We start from the raw sequence: 22431 nt of genomic DNA on the forward strand, positions 1-22431 counted from the left end.
CTCCACACTGGTACACGATTTACCTCCCAATTATTTGCTTCCCATTGACATATCCATTCTGTTGCTCCCTTAAATGTGGCATAGGAATCAGTATAAATTACCTCAGCTCCATTTTCCACAGCTAACAGCAGGGCTCGGAGTTCCCCGACCTGGGCGCTACCGTCACCCTCCTCAGTTACTGACCGTCCTGAGCTTATTTCCAGGGCTGCTGCCTTATAATTCCACCCCGTGCTTGTTCTTTGGGCAGAGGCATCAGTAAACCACACTCCATCCTTTTTAGAGGATACAGTGAATTCTGGAGCTACCTTAATAGGTGAAGGCTTATAAGGAAGACATAATGTTGTAATGTCTGAGCTTACTGGCTGTTGTAATTTGGAGGTCTTAGTTGGTCCTTCTTTTAGTGCTAGCAAGTGGCTTATTCCTTCTAGATAAGCATACCATTTGCGGATCGTTCCCTTCTGTGCGACACCTTCAGGAGGGGGGGCGCCTTTAAGAATAGGGCTTAACAATGGAAAAGGCCCCTGAACGATGATATCCTGTGAGGTTCGTAGTTTTTCTGCCTCTTTCACTGCACGAACTAAGGAGAGAAGTCCCTTTTCCCACTCAGAATAACGCTGCTCTGTCTCTTTAAAGGAGGTAGACGAGAAAAGCAGGGGTCGCGAAGGACCTGAAGCTCCTTTTTGAAAGATGCCGCAATAGGAGGCATGTTCAGAGAAACCCCATTCAGCCCGAAAAGGGTCCACTGGATTTAGGGGGCCTAACCTCTGATTGATAACTAATTCATCCTTTAGGGTTTTAACAGCTTCTGCATGGATCGGAGTCCAATCCCACGGTTTGTTCTTTCTCAGCAAATCATACAGAGGACGGGCAATTACAGAGAACCCAGGAACATGTTTCCTCCAATATCCTAGTGTTCCCATTAGTTGTTGTAGTTCCTTCTTGTTTTGGGGTAGGCGTCCCTTTTCGATCTCTGTTAATGTATCGTCGGGCACAGCTACAGCTCCTGATACCCACAAAGCCCCCAGGAATTTAACTTCTTGTGCTGGACCTTGACATTTGGATGGTGGTACCTCCATGTCATGGTCTGTTAATAGTTGCCAAACAGTTTGAGCAGTTTCTCGTACACATTCTTTGTTGTTTCCACCTATTAGTATATCATCTATATATTGATAAATGCATATTTCAGGGGGGTTCTTTACTGTGGCTAGAAGCTTTGCGAGCGCATTATATGCAATAGTGGGTGAGTGTTTATATCCCTGTGGCAATCGATTAAAGGTGTATTGTACACCATCCCATGTAAATGCAAACTGTGGCTTATCTTTATCTTCTAAGGGTACCATAAAGAACATATCTTTGATATCTAGGGTGGCCATCCAGGGGTGTGCAGCTGATCGTATAGCCATGACAATCTCAGCTATGCTAGGGACTGCCGCTGTTAGTGGGCCGGTGTTATGATTAAGTTTTCGGTAATCAATTGTCATTCTCCACTTGCCATCTGGCTTCTTGACAGGCCACACCGGGGAGTTATATGGAGAATGGGTTCGGCCAATTATGCCTCGCTTTTCTAAGTCCACAATTACTTCAGTTATTCCCTTCTTTGCAGCTGCAGGCAAAGGGTACTGGGGAACATTGGTCACATGAGATGGGGGCAGGGCATGGGTTACTTCCAGCACTCCTACCGTTAGGCTTTCCTGCTCGTTTCCTCCAAAATTCCAAACACTACCATTAGGCAGGTACCATCGTTTTCCTCTAAGTACATCGTATCCTAGAATGTTCCCAGGGTGTGAACTTAGTACCACATCCACAGCTGTCATCCTCTTTTCCCCAGGCAACCATAATTGGGTCCTAGCAAGTGGGCATTTTTCTTTAGCACCTGTTACTCCACTAATCACAATAAATTTTTGAGAGGGTTTAATTCCTAATGATTCTGCTTGCAACTTGTTCAGAACACTAATCTGTGCTCCAGTATCAATCAAAAATTCTAGACTAAGTTTTTTTGGACCAACAGGAATTGATATATAGGGTTCTTTGTTTTTGCACCATTGAAAAATATGTATCATGCGGGTTGGGCGGCCCGAATCCCAATCCGCATTGCTTAGTTTTTTTGATCTCCTAAACTCTTCACTTAGAGGCGCAAAGGGATTGTTTGTTCTGTCAGAGGCGGGGGGAGAGGGGGAGTTCTTGTCTTGTCTGCTTGGAGGAGGAGATTCAGTTGCTCTGTGTTCCAGGATTTCAACCAATTTTCTGATGCAGCTAGTGGATTGCCCCTGCAGCATAGCGCGGGGCACTCCTAAAGCTAATGCTTGTCGCCATAAATCATTGCGCAGAGTGCTGTTAATTTGATTTACTGATGCTGGCAGACCCTGAAAGGGTTCCAGTTTATGTTTTGGGTATGGTCGACCCTCCAATTTTCTTGTGTGAAATACCTTCCTAGCTCTCCCTGATTGTTCTGATAGAGGCTCAGGGTCTGACCATGCCATCTCTCGTCCATAACTCACCATGTCATGTAACAGCTCTGCCCAAGTAGGGACGTGTGCAGGGGGGGCGTGAAGGTTCTGATCATTATGCTGTTGAGCCCATATGACCCTTTCCTTTAAATTTTGCATATATATCTTTGCTGTGTCAGGCAGACCCTTAATAAGGGGCCTTAGGTGGACTGGGTCTACCGGAGCCATTAACGGAACATCAAAGCGTCCTCGGTCATACATTGCCTGAATACAAGCAGCTTTCTGCATTGCCTCTGATAAGCCAGACAGCCCCCTAACTTTGATTATTAGTGGCTCGTCTCTTTCTCTGGGGTCTATTCCCCCTGCCCAGTAAGCAACTCGAGCAGTAATAGATCGATTATCATCTGGGAACCCCTCATCTAGAAACACTCCTGGTCCCCAGAAGCCTAAAGATTCTTCTCTGTCTAACAATATTCTGTCGCCACCTGAAAGGGAAACTCTCCACAAGTATTCAGTTTCGGTTTCCCCAGGCTTTCTTGAAAATTTAGTCTGCAGTTCTCCTAATTCTGAACCTGAATAAGGAGTAGTCCGAACTGTGGTGCGGGGATTCCGACCTCGGGGACCTTCAGATGTTTCGGTCTTTATCAGCGGCCGAACAGCCACTAATTCTGAGGATTCTTCTTGTATCTCTTTATCTGGATCTCCCCATATGTCCCCGTCCCAGTCCTCAGGCTCAGTGTTAGTAATTAACTTTCTGATTTGCCGCATATTAGGGGGTCGGGGTGCCTGCATCAGCATTGTTTCAATTCGCTGCTCCAGTAACTGGGTACGTCTCTTTTCCTTCTCTAATTCATACTGCAAATGTTGAATTTCTGAATTCTTACTTTGATAATCTAATTTCAATTTCTGAAATATTTTATAGTCCTTCTGCGCCTGAATTAAGCAACCGCCCAGAATAGCACAAATAACACCCTTGCCTCTGCCGTCCTTAAACTTAGCATGGCATTCCTCCATTCTTTGCAAAACCTTTTCAGGATCTGACCAATTATCTCTGGCCCAATCTTCCCCACCTTCTGAGGGACCACATTTCTGTCTCCGTAGGAATTCCTTTATCGACATCCTGCCGACTACGCCAATTTTGTGTTGAAAATGTTGCAGTTTGAAAGCCACAGTGGTAGTAGTGGTGGTGGGGGGGAAGGAGATATCAAAAAAAAGTATCGGATTCACAAACAGTCTGTGGACTGTAGGTCCGATCGCCTTCCTAGGAGCGAATCGAGTTCCCAAATAGCGTGATCCACTATAAGCTCGACCCTGGCAGTATCGGATTCACGAACAGTCCGTGGACCGTAGGTCCGATCGCCTTCCTAGGAGCGAATCGAGTTCCCAAATAGCGTGATCCACTATAAGCTCGACCCTGGCAGTATCGGATTCACGAACAGTCCGTGGACCGTAGGTCCGATCGCCTTCCTAAGAGCGAATCGAGTTCCCAAATAGTGTCACCAACTATAAGCTCGACTCTGGCAGTATCGGATTCACGAACAGTCTGTCAACTGTAGGTCCGATCACCTCCCCCCAAACAAGTAGTCGAGTTCACAAACAGTATGATTTATTCAAATGCAACATTTACAAAGCAGGTTTCGGATGTCAGTACAGGAAATTCTCTACTAGAGCGTGGGATTTTTTGCTAGCTCTGATGTACAAATGTGCAATCATCACTCACCCCAGAAGATGGGAGAGGGCTCTCAGTCTCGAGTCTCCTCAGGCAGCGTCCCAGCGCGAGGGGAGGGAAGGGGGATCAGCCTGTCGACTGACCCAGGAGTTACGATGGTTTCTTCCCTCTCACTTCTTAGTCTCTTCAGGCAGCGTCCCAGCGCGAGGGGAGGGAAGGGGGATCAGCCTGTCGACTGACCCAGGAGTTACGATGGTTTCTTCCCTCCAGACTTTCATCCTTAGTTCACCTTTTATACTTTTCTTTACATTCAGGTGGAGCTTGAGTGACTAGAGTCATACTTAATATTGTTATTGATTGGTGAAAAAGTTTCTCGCTTTCATTTAAAGGTACAGTCCACCGAAAATCTAGAGCGCATGCTCAGTGAGGGGTGGTCGTACCTCGGAGGCGGGTAACTTTTGGGATGGAAGTATGGTTTTCACATTATAATGAGCAAAGTTCAAGCAAAGTTCATCATTTGCCACCTTTGCTGGCTCAGCACCGGACATGTTATCGTATATCTCCCATTAGACAGCCACTGTGCGGCTTATCAGCAGCCCAGCACAGGGAGTGCAACAGAGTTTGGCCGCGGAGCCTTCACCCCGCTCCATCCTCCGTTACTCCCTTTTGCAGCTGCGAGGAGGGCAGATTGCGTTGCCCAGGGAACCGTAGAGGAGCAGAGTCTGTGCATACCAACCATTCTGGAAGTGGCAACTGTGTAGCACCCCAAGCAGGCCTCTGTAATACCAGAGCTGTATTAGGCCCTAGTTTTCCTCTCAGTTCCTGCTTTCAAACAATTCTTCCACAAACACTTCTTCCACAGGAAGTTTTGGAAGACTTGAGTGTGGACAAAAAGGCCATTCACTTAGTGTAATTATGTGTCTTGGAAGGAGCGAGGAATTTTTTCCCATACTCTCTTTAGAGCCATTCCCTGGAACTCAGTGGAACATCATGATGAAGCCGTCACACCTAAGCTCACCCATGGTAGTTCAGGGAGCAATTTTGTCCATTAGAAAGAGGACGGACCTCTTTAAAAACTGATGTGCAGAAAAAGCCCATTTACTAAACCATTTAGGATGCCTCTATTCAGTAAAGATGCAGTAAGAAACTATTGTCTGTTAGACAATGTAATAGTGTCCACAACATAAATCAGAAATTGTGTGGAAATAAAGCAGTCAGTCAAAAGGATGAATGTACCATGACTGGAACATTTAGGGAATGACATTTCTATTTTGTTATAGCATTATTTAAGAGTGGGAGGCCATTATTCTTTGGTTCCTGTGACATTATCTCTTAAATCTACGTGTATTATCTCATTATCTCTAATCTTTATTAATAAGTAAATGGAATTCAGCCCAGAAGCATTCAAACACTTCACTGAATAACAATCTGTAGTATTAAATAATACTACTCTCTTACAATTACATTTATATGAAGGTTTTATGTATTGAGGAGCAAGAATCCCCTATGACAAGAAAAAATTGCATAGGAAATACTTGGTCACAAGAAAAATTAGCAACGGTGAAGGTATTTTAAAGGCTGTGTGAAATCCAAAGTAAATGCAGGAATTAGAATATCTGAATATGTGATTAAAAGTGACTTGTTCACATTTCTTTCTGAAGGGATTTAGCAGTTCTTAGCCTCATAATGTTACTTTATTTTTGTGTGCTGGTAAAGTACTGATAGCCAGTTGGTCTGTGGACTGCAATGTGGTTTGGATTGGGTATTTGTCACCTCATTGTGATGACCTCTTGATGATTAAATGGGTACATTTATGTCGATTGAGGCCTAAAGGAAACAAGTATTTTTGAATCAGGTATGCATAATTCAAAAATTAGTCAATAGTTGCATTACATTCAGGTAAAGGAAGACATCTGCTAAATCAGGAAGATCATCTTTGTGTGCATTATGGAGAAGTATGTGGTTTATCATATGTTGTTTATTCTTACTGCATTTATTCAGGCATGGGACACGGTGTGCAGGAGAAATTGCCATGCAAGCCAACAATAAAAAATGTGGGGTTGGAATAGCCTACAATTCAAAAGTTGGAGGTAAGAAAGCAAAAATAATGTCTGGTGTGAATAGATACCAGACAGATTCTGGAAAGTGCCAGGTGTTCTCAGTCACCATTAATCTGATATACTGATGGTTTGTCCTTCTCAGGAAATGTCGCTCCCAGTATTAGATTATAAAATCCTCTGATCACAGTGTTACATCTATATGACGCAATTTCTGAAGTGCCAGCATATTCTCTGGAATTTAGTTTATATCTTGGGTATAGATTGTGCCCAGAGATGAGACTTTATCTTTTAATGAACAGTAAGCTCACTTCTTTTAGCTGCTTCTGCTGGAAGGAGGTGGCATGGGAGAAGAAAACAGACCGAGTGAGTAAAAGCAAGCGTATCCACATTTATACCCATGCTTTGCAGCATACCATTTTCACCTACACAATTAGATTTGGAAGGTCATGTCGGTCAAAGTATTCATACTATTGTGGCATTTGTTTCAACAGCTTACTTCTCTGCTATAACCGTAAGTTAATTTTGAAAATAGGTAAAGTCTTCTTACTTCTCAATCGATAATTGCGATATTTTAAAGCAGTAATTGAAAGTTTAATCTATTATAGGTTCATGAAATAGACACACTCAAAGTATCTGTTGCAAATGCTTATTTAGCTCAAGGAAGAGAAACTTGTAAAATCCTAGTTTTTCCATTACTTCCTTTTTTCCTCCTAAACAACGGATAATGAATGGCAACTGGCAACCATAACTGCTGTTCCCACCATTTCAGTCTTATATATTTCTAGGTTCCCATTGACTCTACTGAGCTGTCATTGATGTCAACTTTGCAGTCTGCCTTTGCTATAATGCATTGCTCTGTCATACTCTGTTTAAATAAAATATCTCACTCATAAGGCAAAGACACCAAATTTTCAAAGCAGGGCAAAATGGACGAAGCTGCAAAGATACTTGAACTACAACTGTGCCCGTATTTTAAGGCACTTGCATCTACAGAGAAGGTTCTTCCACAGTTATTTGCATGTGCCCTGTTTTCATCTGCAAATGCAAACTACAAATCTCTGCCAGCTGATTTGTCTAGGAAAGGGAGCTAATGGGAGGAAATGCAATCCAGCAGTCCAGAAAGCTGCTTAAGGGCAGAGGAAGAGAGAGAATGAAGAAGCTGAAAGAAATTATACGAGGGTACATATGACCAACCTGATAAGAGATAAGGATGTATCAAAAGCGCAGGGGAAGAACAGTGAGAGATTGGGGAAGTCTTCAAAGGATTCAGATAAATTTGGACTGGCTAAGCACTGGAAGGCTTTTTTTTGATGTTCAAAGCTATAGAGGCTTTATGTTTCTTCACAGGCATATTTTAAATCCATGAAAGGATGTGTTATGCAGTTCTATTTGACATTAGTTCACGCTGACTACTTTAAGTGATTGTTTGCTTGTAGCAGTTGCCATACTGAATAGATCCAGCAGTCTGTGGCCAATATCTTCTCTCTGACAGGCAGCAATAGCTGCTTTAGATAAAGAAACCCTGACATTTGGAGTGGCCTGTTCTGTAATCTTCACCATTGGAGTTTGGTTTAACTTTGCCTTGAGAGGTAAAACTTTCCATTTATATTTTTTGTTTTCCTTAAAAGTAATAACTTTAATAATCCTGAGTGTTCTCATTAGTCATGTTAATGTCTGGCAGTTTTCTGAAATGTTTTATTTGCTTAGTCTCTTCAATACCTTATGGCCATGTGTCCCATGGGGTTTTCTGTGCACTGCGTGAAAAAAAATACTTCTTAATGTCAGTTTTAAAAGTGATACCATTCAGTCTCAGTTAATATTTACTTGTTACTTTGTACAGAGTTCAGAAATGTGTGCATTTCGATGGTCTTTGTAGTAAAGCAGAGCATATATATTTACACATATCTAACCATAACACTGTGCTACAATATTTCTCTGGTGCTGCCATGGAAATCAAATGATTAAGAAGCTCCATTTTACAAAGGATTGGGCTGAGAGTTCCAGCACAGTGGCGTGTTGCTAAATATAGCCTTTCTGCCAGGCAGATGCATCTGTCTGAAACTGTGTTGGGCTTTACCTGGTTTTCAATTTGTGGCACTGATGATGGGAATAAGCATGTGGAAGAATGGGAAACAGTGTGCAGGAGCAAATAATTGGACTCTGCTTAGGGAAATATCACTGTATCATCAAACCTCTGAATTGACTTAAATGAGCAGGATTTTTGCTAAGACAGCTTTTTTTTTTTCTTGAGCTGTGTTCACCAGTGTGTTGTCCGTGTTGTTCTTTTCATCCTTATTGCGTTATTTATCTGCGTGGTTGGCTTTGTCTTGTTTGGGAAATATCTGTATACTAGTCTCTGCATTCCCAATATCTCATTATTTGTTATAATTGAGCACCCAGAGCTTGCAGTAATTTCCACATAGACAGATCTTTGCTCACAGCACACTGATATGAGAGAATCTCATGATTCTGAGCAAAAAAATGAGTAAATGGTTTGAGTTTAAGCCTAGCCAGAGTTAAATGTTGTTTTTTAGCATCTGAAGTACAAGACACACCTTGATGCTATTTCCAGCTTTACCACCAACAGTGGAATGACAGTGGCTGAGCTGGTTAACTCCTTTATGTCTCATTTTGGCACTAATTAATATGAAATAATAAAACACAGCTTTCTCTCAGAGACATTAGGAGTTTTAAAGACTAGCCATTTGGGCAAAGAATTATATTTACAGGCTTTTTTCCTCCCCCCACCTTTATAGTATAAAAAAGCATGAGTGACTGAGATGTGCAGCAAAGGGGCTTTTGGGTTTTTTCTTTTGTATAGAACACTCCCATTTTGCCTGTTTTGCTTTGGAAAAATCTCCATGAACTTCTATGCTAGAAAAGGGGTGTTCATGATTCACCAACTGCCTGCAATGGTGCAGCTGCTGTAGTACTAACTTGCCGAGATCAAGGGAATGCGGGTATTTTTGTTGCTGGAATACCCAAGCTGAATCCTGACTACTCTGTCAGGATTCTGTTATGCTGTTGCTGTCGCTGGAGATCCATGTCACGTTGGGAATCTTGCCAGACTATCCCCATCCAGCAGTGGACAGTGGTAGCAATCCTAGCGCAGATCCAGAGATTTGTAGAGCTAAAGATGCAGTGCAGATGAGCTGCTGTTTGCCACTGGATTTTAAGTATCTCTAAGATCAGGCTTTCTCTGAAGAAGGTTAGCTCACGCAGTTGCTAATAAAATGTTAACAGCTAGATACCATGAGCATCTCTGGATTGCTCATGGTAGGAAAAATGAAGTAGGAAAACAGCAGTGAGAATCTTTTGTGGTGAAGACTGAAAAGCTAGTGAAATAGCATCACAAAGACAGCAAATGTTTAAAGACTGCAAGGATCAAGTGTTTAAGGCAGAACATTCTGAGCTGCCTCTGAGCTAAAACTCCTACAAATCTTAAAGGTCAAAGAAATGTTGATAAAACCTGTTTAATTTCAGTCACTTATTAGCAATTTGAGGAAAGAAGTTCGTTACAAATTTAACAAAGAGGAAAAAAGTCAAAAAAGAACTCTCAATGCAATGAGAAAAAGTAGGAACAGTATATAACATATCTTCTTGCCTCTCTGCAAAAAGAAGTAAATAAGGTGCAACCAAGATTTTACAAGTTTGTTTTTAATATTCATAGAGAGTGCCAAGCTCTGCAAATAAAGGGTAAGTGTACTGTTTCACATGGACTTTATAACTGTGCTGAGTGTTACTTAAATAAATAGCAGTAGGCTGACGTAATAATTATGTATTAATTGTGCTGGAGACTTTACAAACCATTAAGTAAGACAAAGAAGAGAGAACAGAAAATAAATCCAATCTGCCTGTTTTTTCCTGTTAAGGTATACGTATGCTGGATGGAATAGTCACCGATGCCATTGAAGCCAGTTCAATTGGCTTCAATCCTGAACACGTGGATATTTACAGTGCAAGCTGGGGCCCTAATGATGATGGTAAAACTGTAGAGGGACCTGGCAGACTGGCACAGAAGGCTTTTGAGTATGGGATAAAACAGGTAGGATACTTAAGAGAAAGGAGACTAGAATGTAAAAATGGTTCCTATCAGGGAGGAAAAGGAAAATTTGTGCTGTTGTCACCCAAATGCAATTGAAAAGGGGGAAAGGGATTTTAATTGTACAGGTCAGAGAAATTACCAGCCAGAACATAACTTTTATAAAACACCATTACAGCTTTCTAAGCTGATTTTAGGCTGGTATCCTCCACAGATAACCTTTTGTTTTCCACCTTTACTTTTGCTGCCTTTGTCTCACCCTACCCCCCATCTTCTCTGTCTGCTTGTTTTGCTCTGAACAGTAACTGGATTTCTGTACTGAGAGCCTATAAAAATTTAATACAAAGTTTCTGCTTGGTAAATATTTTACTTGGTGAAATAGTGATGCATTTTAGCACCCTGTGGATGGACATCTACTGTGTTAATTGCACTAGTTAATAAGTTGGTGCATATCATGTTCCAATTAAAATAAAGACAGTAAAATACATGATTGCGAGTATTGAAGACATTGGTTTTACAATTCTTTTTTATGTTATTCTCTTTAGATCTGTTTGGATAATAAGTAGGGGGCAGACTGAGAGAGCTATTGGGAATATATAAATAAACTGCCCTTGCCAATGAGGTGAAAAGATATCTAAAATGGCCAGGTACTAATATAGAGAAGAAAATTGAATCAAATAGATGAGAAAGGAAAGAAATGGAGGCAAGCTTGAAGGACACATGCAAAGAAAGGATTCCGGAGAAAAGGGCAATTAATATTAGCAGACAGAAGGAGGGAAGAAGACAAAGACAACTGACAACTGACAGGCATTCACTGAGGGAAGAATGGAGGCTGAGAGGAACAAGCTGATGATAAACAGAGATCTAAGTCTGTAAGTAGATAGCAAAAAAAAAGGAGATTTACAGGCAAGAATTAGGGAGCCAATGTTCCATGGCTGAAAAAGCAGGTTATCTTTGTGGTGAAGAACACATATCTTTTTTATGGACTGTTTTATTTATTAAGGGAAGCAAACTTACCCGTTAATTTCCAGGCATCCATTTTCAAGGATCTGGATGCTCTCCCATTCCATTTAAGTCGATCGGAGATGGAGTTGCACAGCAGTAGAGCCCTTAAGCATATGCTTTAGCCTTAAGCATCTGAGAGACATTGTACCACTTCAAGTGAAATCAGAGCAGCTGCTCACATGTGCCAGCGCTTCACTGGACTGCAGCCTTTATTTTCAAAAGAAGATATTATCTCATTTGCTGGAGTTGGCATGGGTTATCCTTCCTATTTTACCAATTGTATCATAAGGAGTACAGCTTATTTTTCTGTTTCCTTATTTTTAATGTTTTAAGTGCTGCATATCTCTTACCCATTGCCCAAGTAAAATCAAGTCTTGTCTGTAGGAGCATGATAAAAATCTGTATCTGTGACAGCTGTTTGCAGTGAATATGTATCTGTTAGCACTGAATGAAAATACAACTTTTGCTCTTCACATGAAACAGGTTTTTCCACTGAAGGACTAGCACAGTTTAATACAAAGTATCTGATATTTATATAGGATAGTTGTGATGATTTGCATGCTGCTGCCTCACTCCACTGCCAGCTGCCAGCAACAATTATTACCTGCCTCTACCTCCTTATACACTGGAGACCAGAACAGGGAATGAAAGTGGTTGTGCCCTGAGACTGATGGTCTGAAGCACAGATGAAGTAACTCCTGAGGAACTTGCCGTTTCTTTTAAAAATGGTGATTTTTCTTAAAAATACTTAGGACCAAACATTGGCATGTGGAAAAACTTACCTGTTGATCACAGCTTCTTTTTTTTCAATCTAAAACTTATTTTGAGGAAAGTTGCTGTATTTGGAATACTAAATCTAGACTAGATGAACTAAAAGGTGTAAAGTAGGATATATCATCCAGCCTGTTTCTTCCAACTCTGTCTTCCACAGTGCCTATGGAAAATTGTCTTCCATCTGCAAATGTTTGAGATTTTATGCTGTCATTTTTTGTGGGGAGGAGTAGTTAAGAATGCACTGCAGAGACTGAAAGCTCTCTTCTTCCTTTGGTAATCTCTTCTTTCATTTCCTCTAGGGCCGAAATGGAAAAGGCTCCATTTTTGTATGGGCTTCTGGAAATGGAGGTCGTCAGGGTGACAACTGTGACTGTGATGGTTACACTGATAGTATCTACACCATCTCCATTAGCAGTGCTTCTCAGCAAGGCCTTTCTCCCTGGTATGCAGAGAAGTGCTCGTCAACTCTGGCCACAGCGTACAGCAGTGGGGATTATACTGACCAAAGAATTGTAGGTTGTTTTTATCAGATTCAGAATATGCCTAGATATGTATTATATATGAAAATAACAAGTGAGAGCTTTTATATGCCTAATTTCAAGTGCCTGTTTTACTTATGTTTTCCATGTTCAGTACTTGAATATTAAAACACTGGGGAATTAGAAATACAAAAAGTGCTTTTATTCCCAGAGCATCTTCTACTGCAAAGCAATAGCTAAATGGCAGTGATGATTGTCTCAGAATGCTGAAATATTCTGTTGTTTTGTGTGACAGAGGTCTTTGCATCACATTTGACATGTTCCTATTCTTCAAAAAATCAGATCTAATCTTCTTATGAGAGTGAGGTCCCAACCAATGAGTAGGATCTAATAGAGTTAATGGAATTGTAACAATAAAAAAAGAGATTCAGAATATAAGGACCTCTAGTATTTATTCCTTGCCATTCTACCACTTGCTTTCTGTAAGATTTTCATCCCCTCTATTCCCACTGATGACAAAAATAGTGGTGTTTCCAATCTTTAAGTGGACAAGTGTCCACTTAGCAAGTGGATAAATCAGTGCGTTACCTTTTGAAGAAACAACTTGTCCTTAAGAAATTTGCCATGATAAAATAATGTTCAAAGAGCTGTACTCTGTTTTGCTCTGGTTGATGGCTAGTTTTACAGTAAACTACATGGATGGGGATTAAAATGTCAGTGCATGTTACTCAAAAGATTGGTCCTTCCTAAATAGATTATATTTTACCTGAGATCTGGAGATTTCAGCATTCTCCCTTTCCATCTTGAGATACCAGAGCAAATGGTTTTGGCATTTAGTTTTGAACTAAAACGCATGCTTCATTGCAAATTATAGTCCTTTTGCTGAAGAGGGAGCAGAACACTAGTACTAATCCTGTGAGTAATTTTGAAGCAGGCAGTAATTTTAAATGTTCTAGACCCAACACAATGATGCATTTTTATGATTCACCAGTAAGCCTGAAACACTTATTGTGAAGCCTTAAAGTAAGATGTTCAGTGTGCGAGTATTTTGTTCCAACACAAAGCATTTTGATACAAAAATTATAGTTGATGTAAAAAGAGTAGATGGAAATATGAATGGATTTAAACATCCATCACTTAGTCTGCTGATGAGGAATGTATTAATATGCACTGAGTAAAGGATACATGGTTATGTTTTTGAGTATGGATATGACTGCATTTATCACTTTTTCATACTTTTCTTTTGTTGTTGTTGTTGCTGTTTTTCTATTAGACAAGTGCTGATCTTCACAATGAATGTACAGAGACTCACACTGGGACCTCTGCATCTGCACCACTGGCAGCAGGAATTTTTGCTCTAGCTCTGGAAGCAAAGTAAGATGTCCTAAAATCATAATTGAAACTCCTCTGTCTCAGGCATCCCACTTTCTTCCCCCTGAATGCTGTGTATTTAGAAGTGGCAGCATCTTATGCTGGGCTCCACTTTTTGTCAGTCAAATCTGTTCAGTCTGATGACAGAAATGAGGAGCTACTTGCCACAGTGCCTACTTAGTGAAGCAGGACCAACACAGGTAAGAATTGATGAGCCAGGGAGTTTAGACCTTGTTGTGCAATGGCAATAATTGTTTGTTGAGCTCCAATCAACTGCATTAAGTGATTAGGCTGCACATGCAGCAGGAGAATATAATTGAGGACAGCAGGTTGTACAAGTTTAAGTGAAGTCTTTATGCAGTTTGCAGAACCTTGCTGCTGGGGATGAGGCCTAAAATGGGAATAGCCAAACTGGACAGTCAGAGCAGGCAGGTGCAAATCCTGTAGGGCTGGTAGTCCTGGTTTATGATATACCAGGGGAAAGAAGATGGGAGGGAGGAGGGGCTTGGGAGAAAGACAATAAACTTTTCAAAGAAAGCACTTTAGGCATTTGGGCTTAGACTTAGTCCTGTAAAAATGGGGGTTCAGCTCCTTTTTTTCTTGCATTTCTTTTATGACATTAGGCAAGATACTTGGGACCATGTTTTAAAGGGTGTAGATAACCCCAAACAGAATCAAGTATCAGTGAATGTTTTCAAAGTTAAGGTCCCACAAAGAGGGGTAGGAAATATCAGCTTTGATGAATACATACCTTTAAATGCCTGAATGACTTAGAAGAACAGGGCTCTAATCTTGATAGGTATCAGTTCTTCATTTAAACAGAGATCTTGTTTTTCTGAAGAAGTACTGTGAGGCTAAGCATATATCGTGCTCTTGGCTTTAAAGCAAGTGGGTACCATATACACTCCTAAGCATATGCAGATAATTGAGAGAAAATAGTTAGATAGTCCTATAAAAATTAATGAGCAACATTTTCTCAACAGCCCAAATCTAACCTGGAGGGATATGCAACACTTAGCAGTCTGGACCTCTGAGTATGATCCACTGGCTGGCAATCCAGGATGGAAAAAGAATGGAGCTGGGCTCATGGTAAACAGCCGATTTGGGTTTGGATTGCTTAATGCCAACGCACTGGTGGATTTAGCTGATCCTAAAAGATGGAAAGGTGTGCCAGAAAAGAAAGAGTGTATTGTCAAAGACAAAAGCTTTGAACCGAGGTAAGAATTTACATTAAGAGTACCTAATCTTAGATTGGATTGTATCTGTCTTAGTAAAACATGAAGGGGAGTATTTTGCACAGATTGCTTCAAGCCAGACTACAGTCCAGAGGTTTCTTTTTGATACATTTGTTTTTGCCTTACTGCATTTGTCTTCTTGCTTTTTACTGTGAGACTAATGGAAATTGCTACCTTGAAAACTTTAACAAAGAATAAGATTATTAGGTCTTATTGTGCAAGCAGTGTATGGATGGATGAGACTGTGAGACTGAAGGTGATCAGATATGAAAGTTTATGTTGCTATCAGCAGTTGAAGAAAAGGCTACCAGTCTCCCATAGGCCTTAAAAAAAGCCGTAATTGTTCTTAACATTTTTTTTTGTGTCATACATAGTACTTTTTGAAATTAGGGTGAAATGTTGAGCTTTAGTCACATTAATAACACTGCTTTTGTGAAATGTAAGGCTCACTGAGCAAACCTACCACCCATACCCACAAATGCTCCAATTGTACTGAGCCTAAATGGAATTCAAAATACAGGTAAAAGTTATACTTAATCATTTACTTGGTTAATCAATAAGGATCTTTACACCTTTCTTGTCCCCTCATAGAACAAATGTGTTTATTTCAAAGCTACAAATTATACTATGTAAGTGCACCAAAAATCTTTCTGTAGAAACATATTACAGTGTTGTGGAGTGTTACTGCCTGGTAATCTATCCTATTTTATTATCAATCTGTTTTTTTTTCCATCTCCTTTGCACAATCTTCTGTTTTTTCTTTTTCTTTTTTTTTATTAAATACAGTAGTGATTTATGTGATACTGCTTATGTATTATTATTATTATTACAAGCCTTTATCTTACATTATAAAACCAAAGATCCCAAGGTCTTGAATTCTGAATGACTTAGGTGGAGATGTAGATAGCTAGTTCTCATTAAAATTAAAGGAAATTGTGCAAAGAAAGCTATGTACAGCGCTCTGAGAATGTACAAAAGATGCATGCTTTTTTCCCTAGAAATTGAATTTACTACAAAGGACAAAAAAAAAAAAAAAGGTATGCTTCCTGAAAAATTTAGCTCCATGATAACAGCTCTTCTGGAGATTTCATTGAGGCAACTGAATTAAAAAAAAAATGTTTGTTGTTCTTCCTTTCTTGCAGTTCTGATACAGGTGTCAGATGTGTCAGCTGCCCTTCACATTATAATACAGAATCAAAAACTTTCTGTAAGTAATCCAACAATTTCTCTTAATTTTGCCAGATTATTAAGAGCAAATGGGGAGGTCATCATTGAAATTCTCACAAAAGCCTGTGAAGGTCAAGAAAACTCCATTGCATCACTGGAGCATGTGCAGCTTGAGGCAACAATTGAGTATACCCGTAGGGGCGACCTTCATGTCACCCTGGAGTCTCCATCAGGTAAAGGAAGAAAAGAAATGCTTTGTTTCCGATGTGGTAGCGTGTAAAATTTATTTCATTAAAAGCTATCTGCTCTTCACTTCATTAAAAGTAGTTCAGTACATTGGTAGACAAAACTTCCGGCAGGTGAATGAGGACAAAGCATCCTGGAATTAGGCAACTGGATCTCTGAATCCTCTTCTCTGCCTTAATGTTGAGTTATTTTTGTAAACAGAAGTTGGGAAATCATAGCTCAGAAAATGAGGGCATCATTTCTAATACCTTAGATTTTAGACACAGCACTTGAATACTGCAAATAGAGAGTTCATGACATGCAACAAATTATAGTTTGGTGGCACTTATCAGCCTTACTGTGCTGGAAAACTGAGGAAATCTACTCCCTGGATTTCATGTAATTGTGTTTTGTCATTGATATATTTAAAACATAATATCTCTCTTAGGCACCTCACTACCACTACACTAAATGTGCTAAAATACCTTGACAGTGCCCTGAAATACAACTATGAAAAGAAGAAAAAGAGCAGAATGAGTATAAAAAATATAGACAAAGATCTTTTGTAGGTTTTAAAAGTATTTAAAAAGTATTAAAAAGAAACAAGCTTTCAGATGCCAGTTTAAAAATCAGTCTAATCTAATATCCTAATACTAAGGTTAAACTAGTAATTCACAGATAATAAAATGCTAGAACATTGTTCACATCATTATTGCAGGACTTTAGTGGAGAGCAGAGTTAAAGTGTTGTATATATTGTATATTTCCAAACCCTACCTGTCTGTGATTCCTTTGAAGCCTAACCTTACTTCTTCCTTTTCTGAGTTTACCTTCTTTATTACGGCAGATGACTTCAATATTACTATGATATGTTTTACTCTTGACTATCGGTGTGTATTTCCAAATGTAAGTCCATGCCAGATGAGTTTTAGCTTGGATGTAACTGGATAGACTATCCCTAGGCAAATGAAGGAGATGAGAAGAATTTTACTTTTATAAAAGTATTTCACTCCCTAACTCCCTCTGCTGCTAATGTCTAGGAATTAGATGAACCTTAGTGAACATCAGACTTACCTAAAAGCCTGATGACAGTAATATCTTCTCATTTCCTTTTGTACTTCTGTGGCTTTAGTTGAGGTAGCAATCGTTGGTTTTACTGTCTCTACCTTAGTATCATGGTTAAACTGTTAAATTGTTCTTTCTCTCAGTTCTTCCCACCTTTCTTTAAAATGTTCCTACTGAATACATGTTGTTCTTTTTCTGTATTTATGGTGTGATTTTTAAATGTATTTATAGCTTATGATAAGGCTCCCTGAGGTTTTCTGCTCTATATTATGTAAATATAGCTCCATTGCTTACTCTTTAGATGCAAACAAGCATAAGTCTCCTACTGTGCAGCAAAATCTCTTCTGCCGCAGAAATATTTGGTGAACTCCTACATTTTTATAATAATAATAGTAATAATAATAATAATGTGTACTTTTCCCTGTGTTAGTGTTTCAGGATGTAATCACTTACTTACATTCACTCACCAAAAAAGTTAAAATGATGAGTTCTATATAACCCTTTGATTTCATAATACTGTGTGAGATGAATTAACTCACTGCTACTGAAAGGAGATGTCCCACTTCCCCTTCCTAAATTGCCTTACCTTTGCCTTCACTCACTCCCCTGTACATGCTCTCATTTCCTTGCTGCTTCCTGCTTCTTCCTTTTGATGAGCACAAACATTATTTTGGCTCAGGCATTTCATAAAAATAGGTTAATTCGTACAATTTTCATTTGTTGGAGTATTTTCCTCTCTGCTACCACATCTGTTTCTTAAAGGTGTGATACTCCCCTTCCACACATTCCAGGCAGTAATCTAGGTTAGCAAGTTAAATCGCAAGACTCAGTGTCACAGGATGCTGTTGAATTTACAATTAAATCATAAAAATGCAGCAACCAAATTAGACAAATGTATCTATCAGTGTCTCTTTAAAATGCTGGTTTGTTTTAGAAACTTCCAGGTCAAAAATTCTCTGAACTGCTTATTGCTGGAGAAAGACTGGCCATGTATGATATGTTTCTTAGGCTCTTTTTTTCTATGAGCATATACTGCTGATTCCTTTTAGAAACTGAACACTAAGCAAGGTGTACCTTTCTAATGTGACCTAATATGACATTTTTTGTGCTCTTAAATATTGCTTTAAAAAGAATTAATCAGTGATCAGAAATGGCATATTTCCCATTCCACAAGCCCGTGTTAAATACTATATTTTCCAGGTTAGCTATGCATGCACTGTATGGCCTGCCAGCTGAGTAATTTGAAAAATCAAACCAGATGTGGGTGAACAATTACTTCTATTGATTTATTGTACTAATACAGGAACCAGCACTGTCTTACTGTCAGAGAGAGAGAGAGATAAGTCTCCTAATGGCTTTAAGAACTGGGACTTCATGTCTGTTCACACATGGGGAGAGAATCCAACAGGCACCTGGGTATTAAGAATTACTGATGTGGTAAGTAAATCTATATGTTAAATAGTAAGGTATTCGGCAACTAACACAGATAAAACGATTGATAGCCACTGTCAAACATCTTGAAGAGAGGGTCTTCTCAGTGAGCAGACTCCCACAGGACTTTGTTTAAGGTACATATCCATCTGGTTGAAAGATTAGACTGGCTCCTCTGAAACACACACAAAAAAGATAAGGTCAGATTTTCTTGTTCATTATATAAACACAAAACCAGCCTCATTTCATAGATGTATACCTATCAATGAAAGTTCATGAAACATCATATTATACTGAGAGAAATCACTTCATATAATTTTCTGTGATTTATGGAGTGTATAATATATAATACAAATTATATATGATTCATTACAAATTAGTTTTTCCTGCAGAAAAGAGCATGGGATAGATCTAGTCTCCTCTTGGTAGTTATTCATAATTTTCATTAACTTGGAACCTCTGAATTAATGAATTTCAGGTGACTTTATAGAGCTGTTCTGCCATATATCTGTCCCTAACTTCTTTTCAGTATAATTACTGTCATAATTATTGCTGAAAAAACTTTAATGATGAAATCCAAGAAATCTACATATATAAAATAAATATGTTTGCTCAAACTACCTGGGGATATGGATTACAACAGTGCGCCACCAAAAAAAGCTGTCTGATAGGCAATTGAAAAATCATCCTCTTCAAGGAGAGATTGATCAAGCTCATTCAACTTTGGAGAGTTTCAAGTTGTCTGTTAATAAGCTTGTCATTAGGGGTCAGATCCTGCCAAAAACCGAGTGTTTCCTATCAGACACTGAGCCTCCAATCCCTTTTGGCCTCAACTTGTAAACAGCAGGATAATGCCAAGTACAGAACAGATGGGCAAGGCAGTAGAAGTAAATATTATTATCAACATTGTAGAGTTAATACTGTGGGCTTATAGCTAACCCCATGGTTACAGATATCCTGTTCTTTGTAACTCCTATAACGCATTTTTTGGAATGCCATTAAGAAGATTGTTTTATTCCATTTTCAAGTGAGAGAAGGTCCTGAATGCTAGAATAAATACATGTAAAATTAAGTGGAAGATTTATCAGAAATTAAGAGCTTTAGCAGCTATCATCTCAAGTAACTATTGTCTGAGCAAAAAGTTATGAAAAGAAGCTTTGGTAAAGACAATTCTCAGCATTCTCCATACTTGTCTCTACTACTTTCAAGTTTCCAGTTTTAAATATTGTCATCAAAAATAATGGATAAAGCATTTGGTGCTTCGCAAGCTGTGTTTCAGACTACTGCTGTACATCAACCACTATGGAATATTATTGCAAATGACTGTTTCAGTGGCAACTGTTGTGGCAACATTGCCAGAGACTGGCTTGGTGAACAAACCCTAATAACACAGAATAAGAGTTCAGTAATTTTTGGCATTCTATGTTATGAAATTCCTTTAATGCTTATATGATTCATATATAATTATGTTGCATTAGAATATGAGTATTTGTAATAGTCAAGACTTTGTGTTAAATTCCACATTCTGACATATTCTGTTTATAATGACCTTTGGTGCTTATAAGTCATTGTCTAATTTTGAATACTGAAAGCCCTATAGTTTATTTTAGTGTCTTCTGTCTAACTTTAGGTCAAGTATCTTCTGTTTCATCTTCTTACTTCCTGAAAACCTATGCTAATGCCATGCTTGCCTTTTAGTCCAGAAGAATACAAAATGAAGGGAGGATTGTAAATTGGAAACTGATTTTGCATGGCACATCTACCCAGCCTGAACACATGAAGCAGCCACGTGTGTACGCATCCTACAATGCTGTGCAAAATGACAGAAGGGGAGTGGAGAAGATGACAGACCTTGTAGAGGTAGTGTCAAACTAATTTACTTCCTTATCTATTTTTCAAATTATAAGAATATGTGAGAGGACACTCATTCATTCTGTATTCCCTTCCTCCACCCCTTAACCACATGTAAGTTGTGTGAGCACCGTGATTATGTCCATTTCAACAACTGATATTTTCTTTCGACTCTGTTTTCATACACTGACATCTAAGGCTTTAAGATGTTAAGAGGCTATTGACACTACAGCTGTCAACTCAATATCTAATACAGCTGAGTTGTACAATGAAGGAAGATTATTCCTCTGACAGATACACAGCATTTATCATAATTCCAATGAAAACAAGTCTCAGACCCCAAAGGAACCTGCTTGCTGGAAGTTTGGAATAAAATTTGTAACTAATGGCAGCACAGAAGTCAGGGATTCCCTGATTCAGAGGGATTCAGTTAACTGTATCTGTAGTGCTTTCGATGATAGTCAGTTTTGTTATATAATGATCTAATTCTTTTCTAGATGCTAGTAGCCCCAGGTTGAAAAAAAGTAGCATCTATTTGCACACACACACAAAAATTGCTATTTAGAGTAAATATGACTCTAGTCGATTTTTCATTGATGCCTAACCTTCTTTATACTATTCTGTATTTTAGGATCATACCACAGCGGACTACCTGAGCGAAAATCCCAAAGTCACAGAAGGCAGCAGTAGTAGCAGTGCCAAAGCAGAAGATAAAATTCCATCCGAGGCCATGCTGCACCTGTTGCAAAGTGCTTTTAGCAGGCAGATGGCTCAGAAGCGCCTGCCCGAGAAGACTGCAAATGAGAAGTTAAATATTCCATACGAACAGTTCTACCAAGCCCTCGAAAAGTTAAACAGGCCTTTCCAGCTAAAAGACTCAGAAGAAAGTCTGTACAGTGACTACGTTGATCTTTTTTACAACGTCAAACCATACAAGCATAGAGATGACAGACTGCTGCAGGCCTTGGTTGATATTTTGAATGAAGGAAACTAAACTATAGTGTATGGCGCTGAGTTGGAAATATTCATGCCCCCCACCCCACCTCCACAGTTTTTTTTCAGAAGTCTATTGTATGCTCTAGTTGTGTGATTGCTGATTTGATTGCTTCATATTTAACATGAATATCAGGAAGAGGACAAAAATAGGTGTGGGAGGATAAGGCAGTAAACTGATGCTTTTTAGTAATAGCTTTCTTCAAAGCCTTTATTCATTGCCATCAGAGTAGACTTGCCCCCTCAGGGGCATACACAACAGTATTCTCCCGGGGGAAAAAATCAAAACCCAAAAAAACTAATGCTCTATTTTAAACAATTTTCATGTTACTTATTCTTCCATCCTATTCCCTTAGCATGCAGTAAGATTCAAAACCCGAATTACCAAGCAGTTTTGAACTGAACAGCCAAAGCTATAGGGAGATACTCTCATCCCTGGATTTGCAATAAATATTGCAGTCTTTTTTATACTTGGCATTTATTCAGGATTTAAGACTGGCAACCAGTACTGCTTCTGTCACAGTTTTTTTTTTTTTTGTCCCTTTTCCAAACAATGCAACCTTCTGTTCTCTAGGAAAGGAGCAACTGTAAAGCTGGAGTTGGGTTGGAGCATTGTAG

The 22431-nt window shown here is 39.3% G+C and overlaps 1 protein-coding gene across 1 annotated transcript in view; it reads left to right on the forward strand.

Annotated features, from left to right (window-relative positions):
• The window catches only part of LOC104580040 (neuroendocrine convertase 1), a 33967-nt gene extending 11912 nt beyond the window's left edge, over window positions 1-22055 (forward strand). Inside the window, exons 6-14 of the mRNA XM_088521389.1 lie at window positions 6118-6206; window positions 10049-10221; window positions 12297-12509; window positions 13750-13850; window positions 14831-15064; window positions 16325-16482; window positions 18842-18975; window positions 20668-20829; window positions 21452-22055. Of these exons, the coding sequence (XP_088377515.1) occupies window positions 6118-6206; window positions 10049-10221; window positions 12297-12509; window positions 13750-13850; window positions 14831-15064; window positions 16325-16482; window positions 18842-18975; window positions 20668-20829; window positions 21452-21814 (1627 nt within the window). The 3' untranslated portion in view covers window positions 21815-22055. The remainder of the gene's footprint in view (window positions 1-6117; window positions 6207-10048; window positions 10222-12296; window positions 12510-13749; window positions 13851-14830; window positions 15065-16324; window positions 16483-18841; window positions 18976-20667; window positions 20830-21451) is intronic.
• Window positions 22056-22431: the final 376 nt, after the last annotated feature.

Source organism: Tinamus guttatus, unplaced genomic scaffold (genome assembly GCF_059628265.1).
Source record: "Tinamus guttatus ecotype Peru unplaced genomic scaffold, ASM5962826v1 Tinamus_guttatus_pri_ptg000120l, whole genome shotgun sequence".
NCBI lineage: Eukaryota > Metazoa > Chordata > Aves > Tinamiformes > Tinamidae > Tinamus > Tinamus guttatus.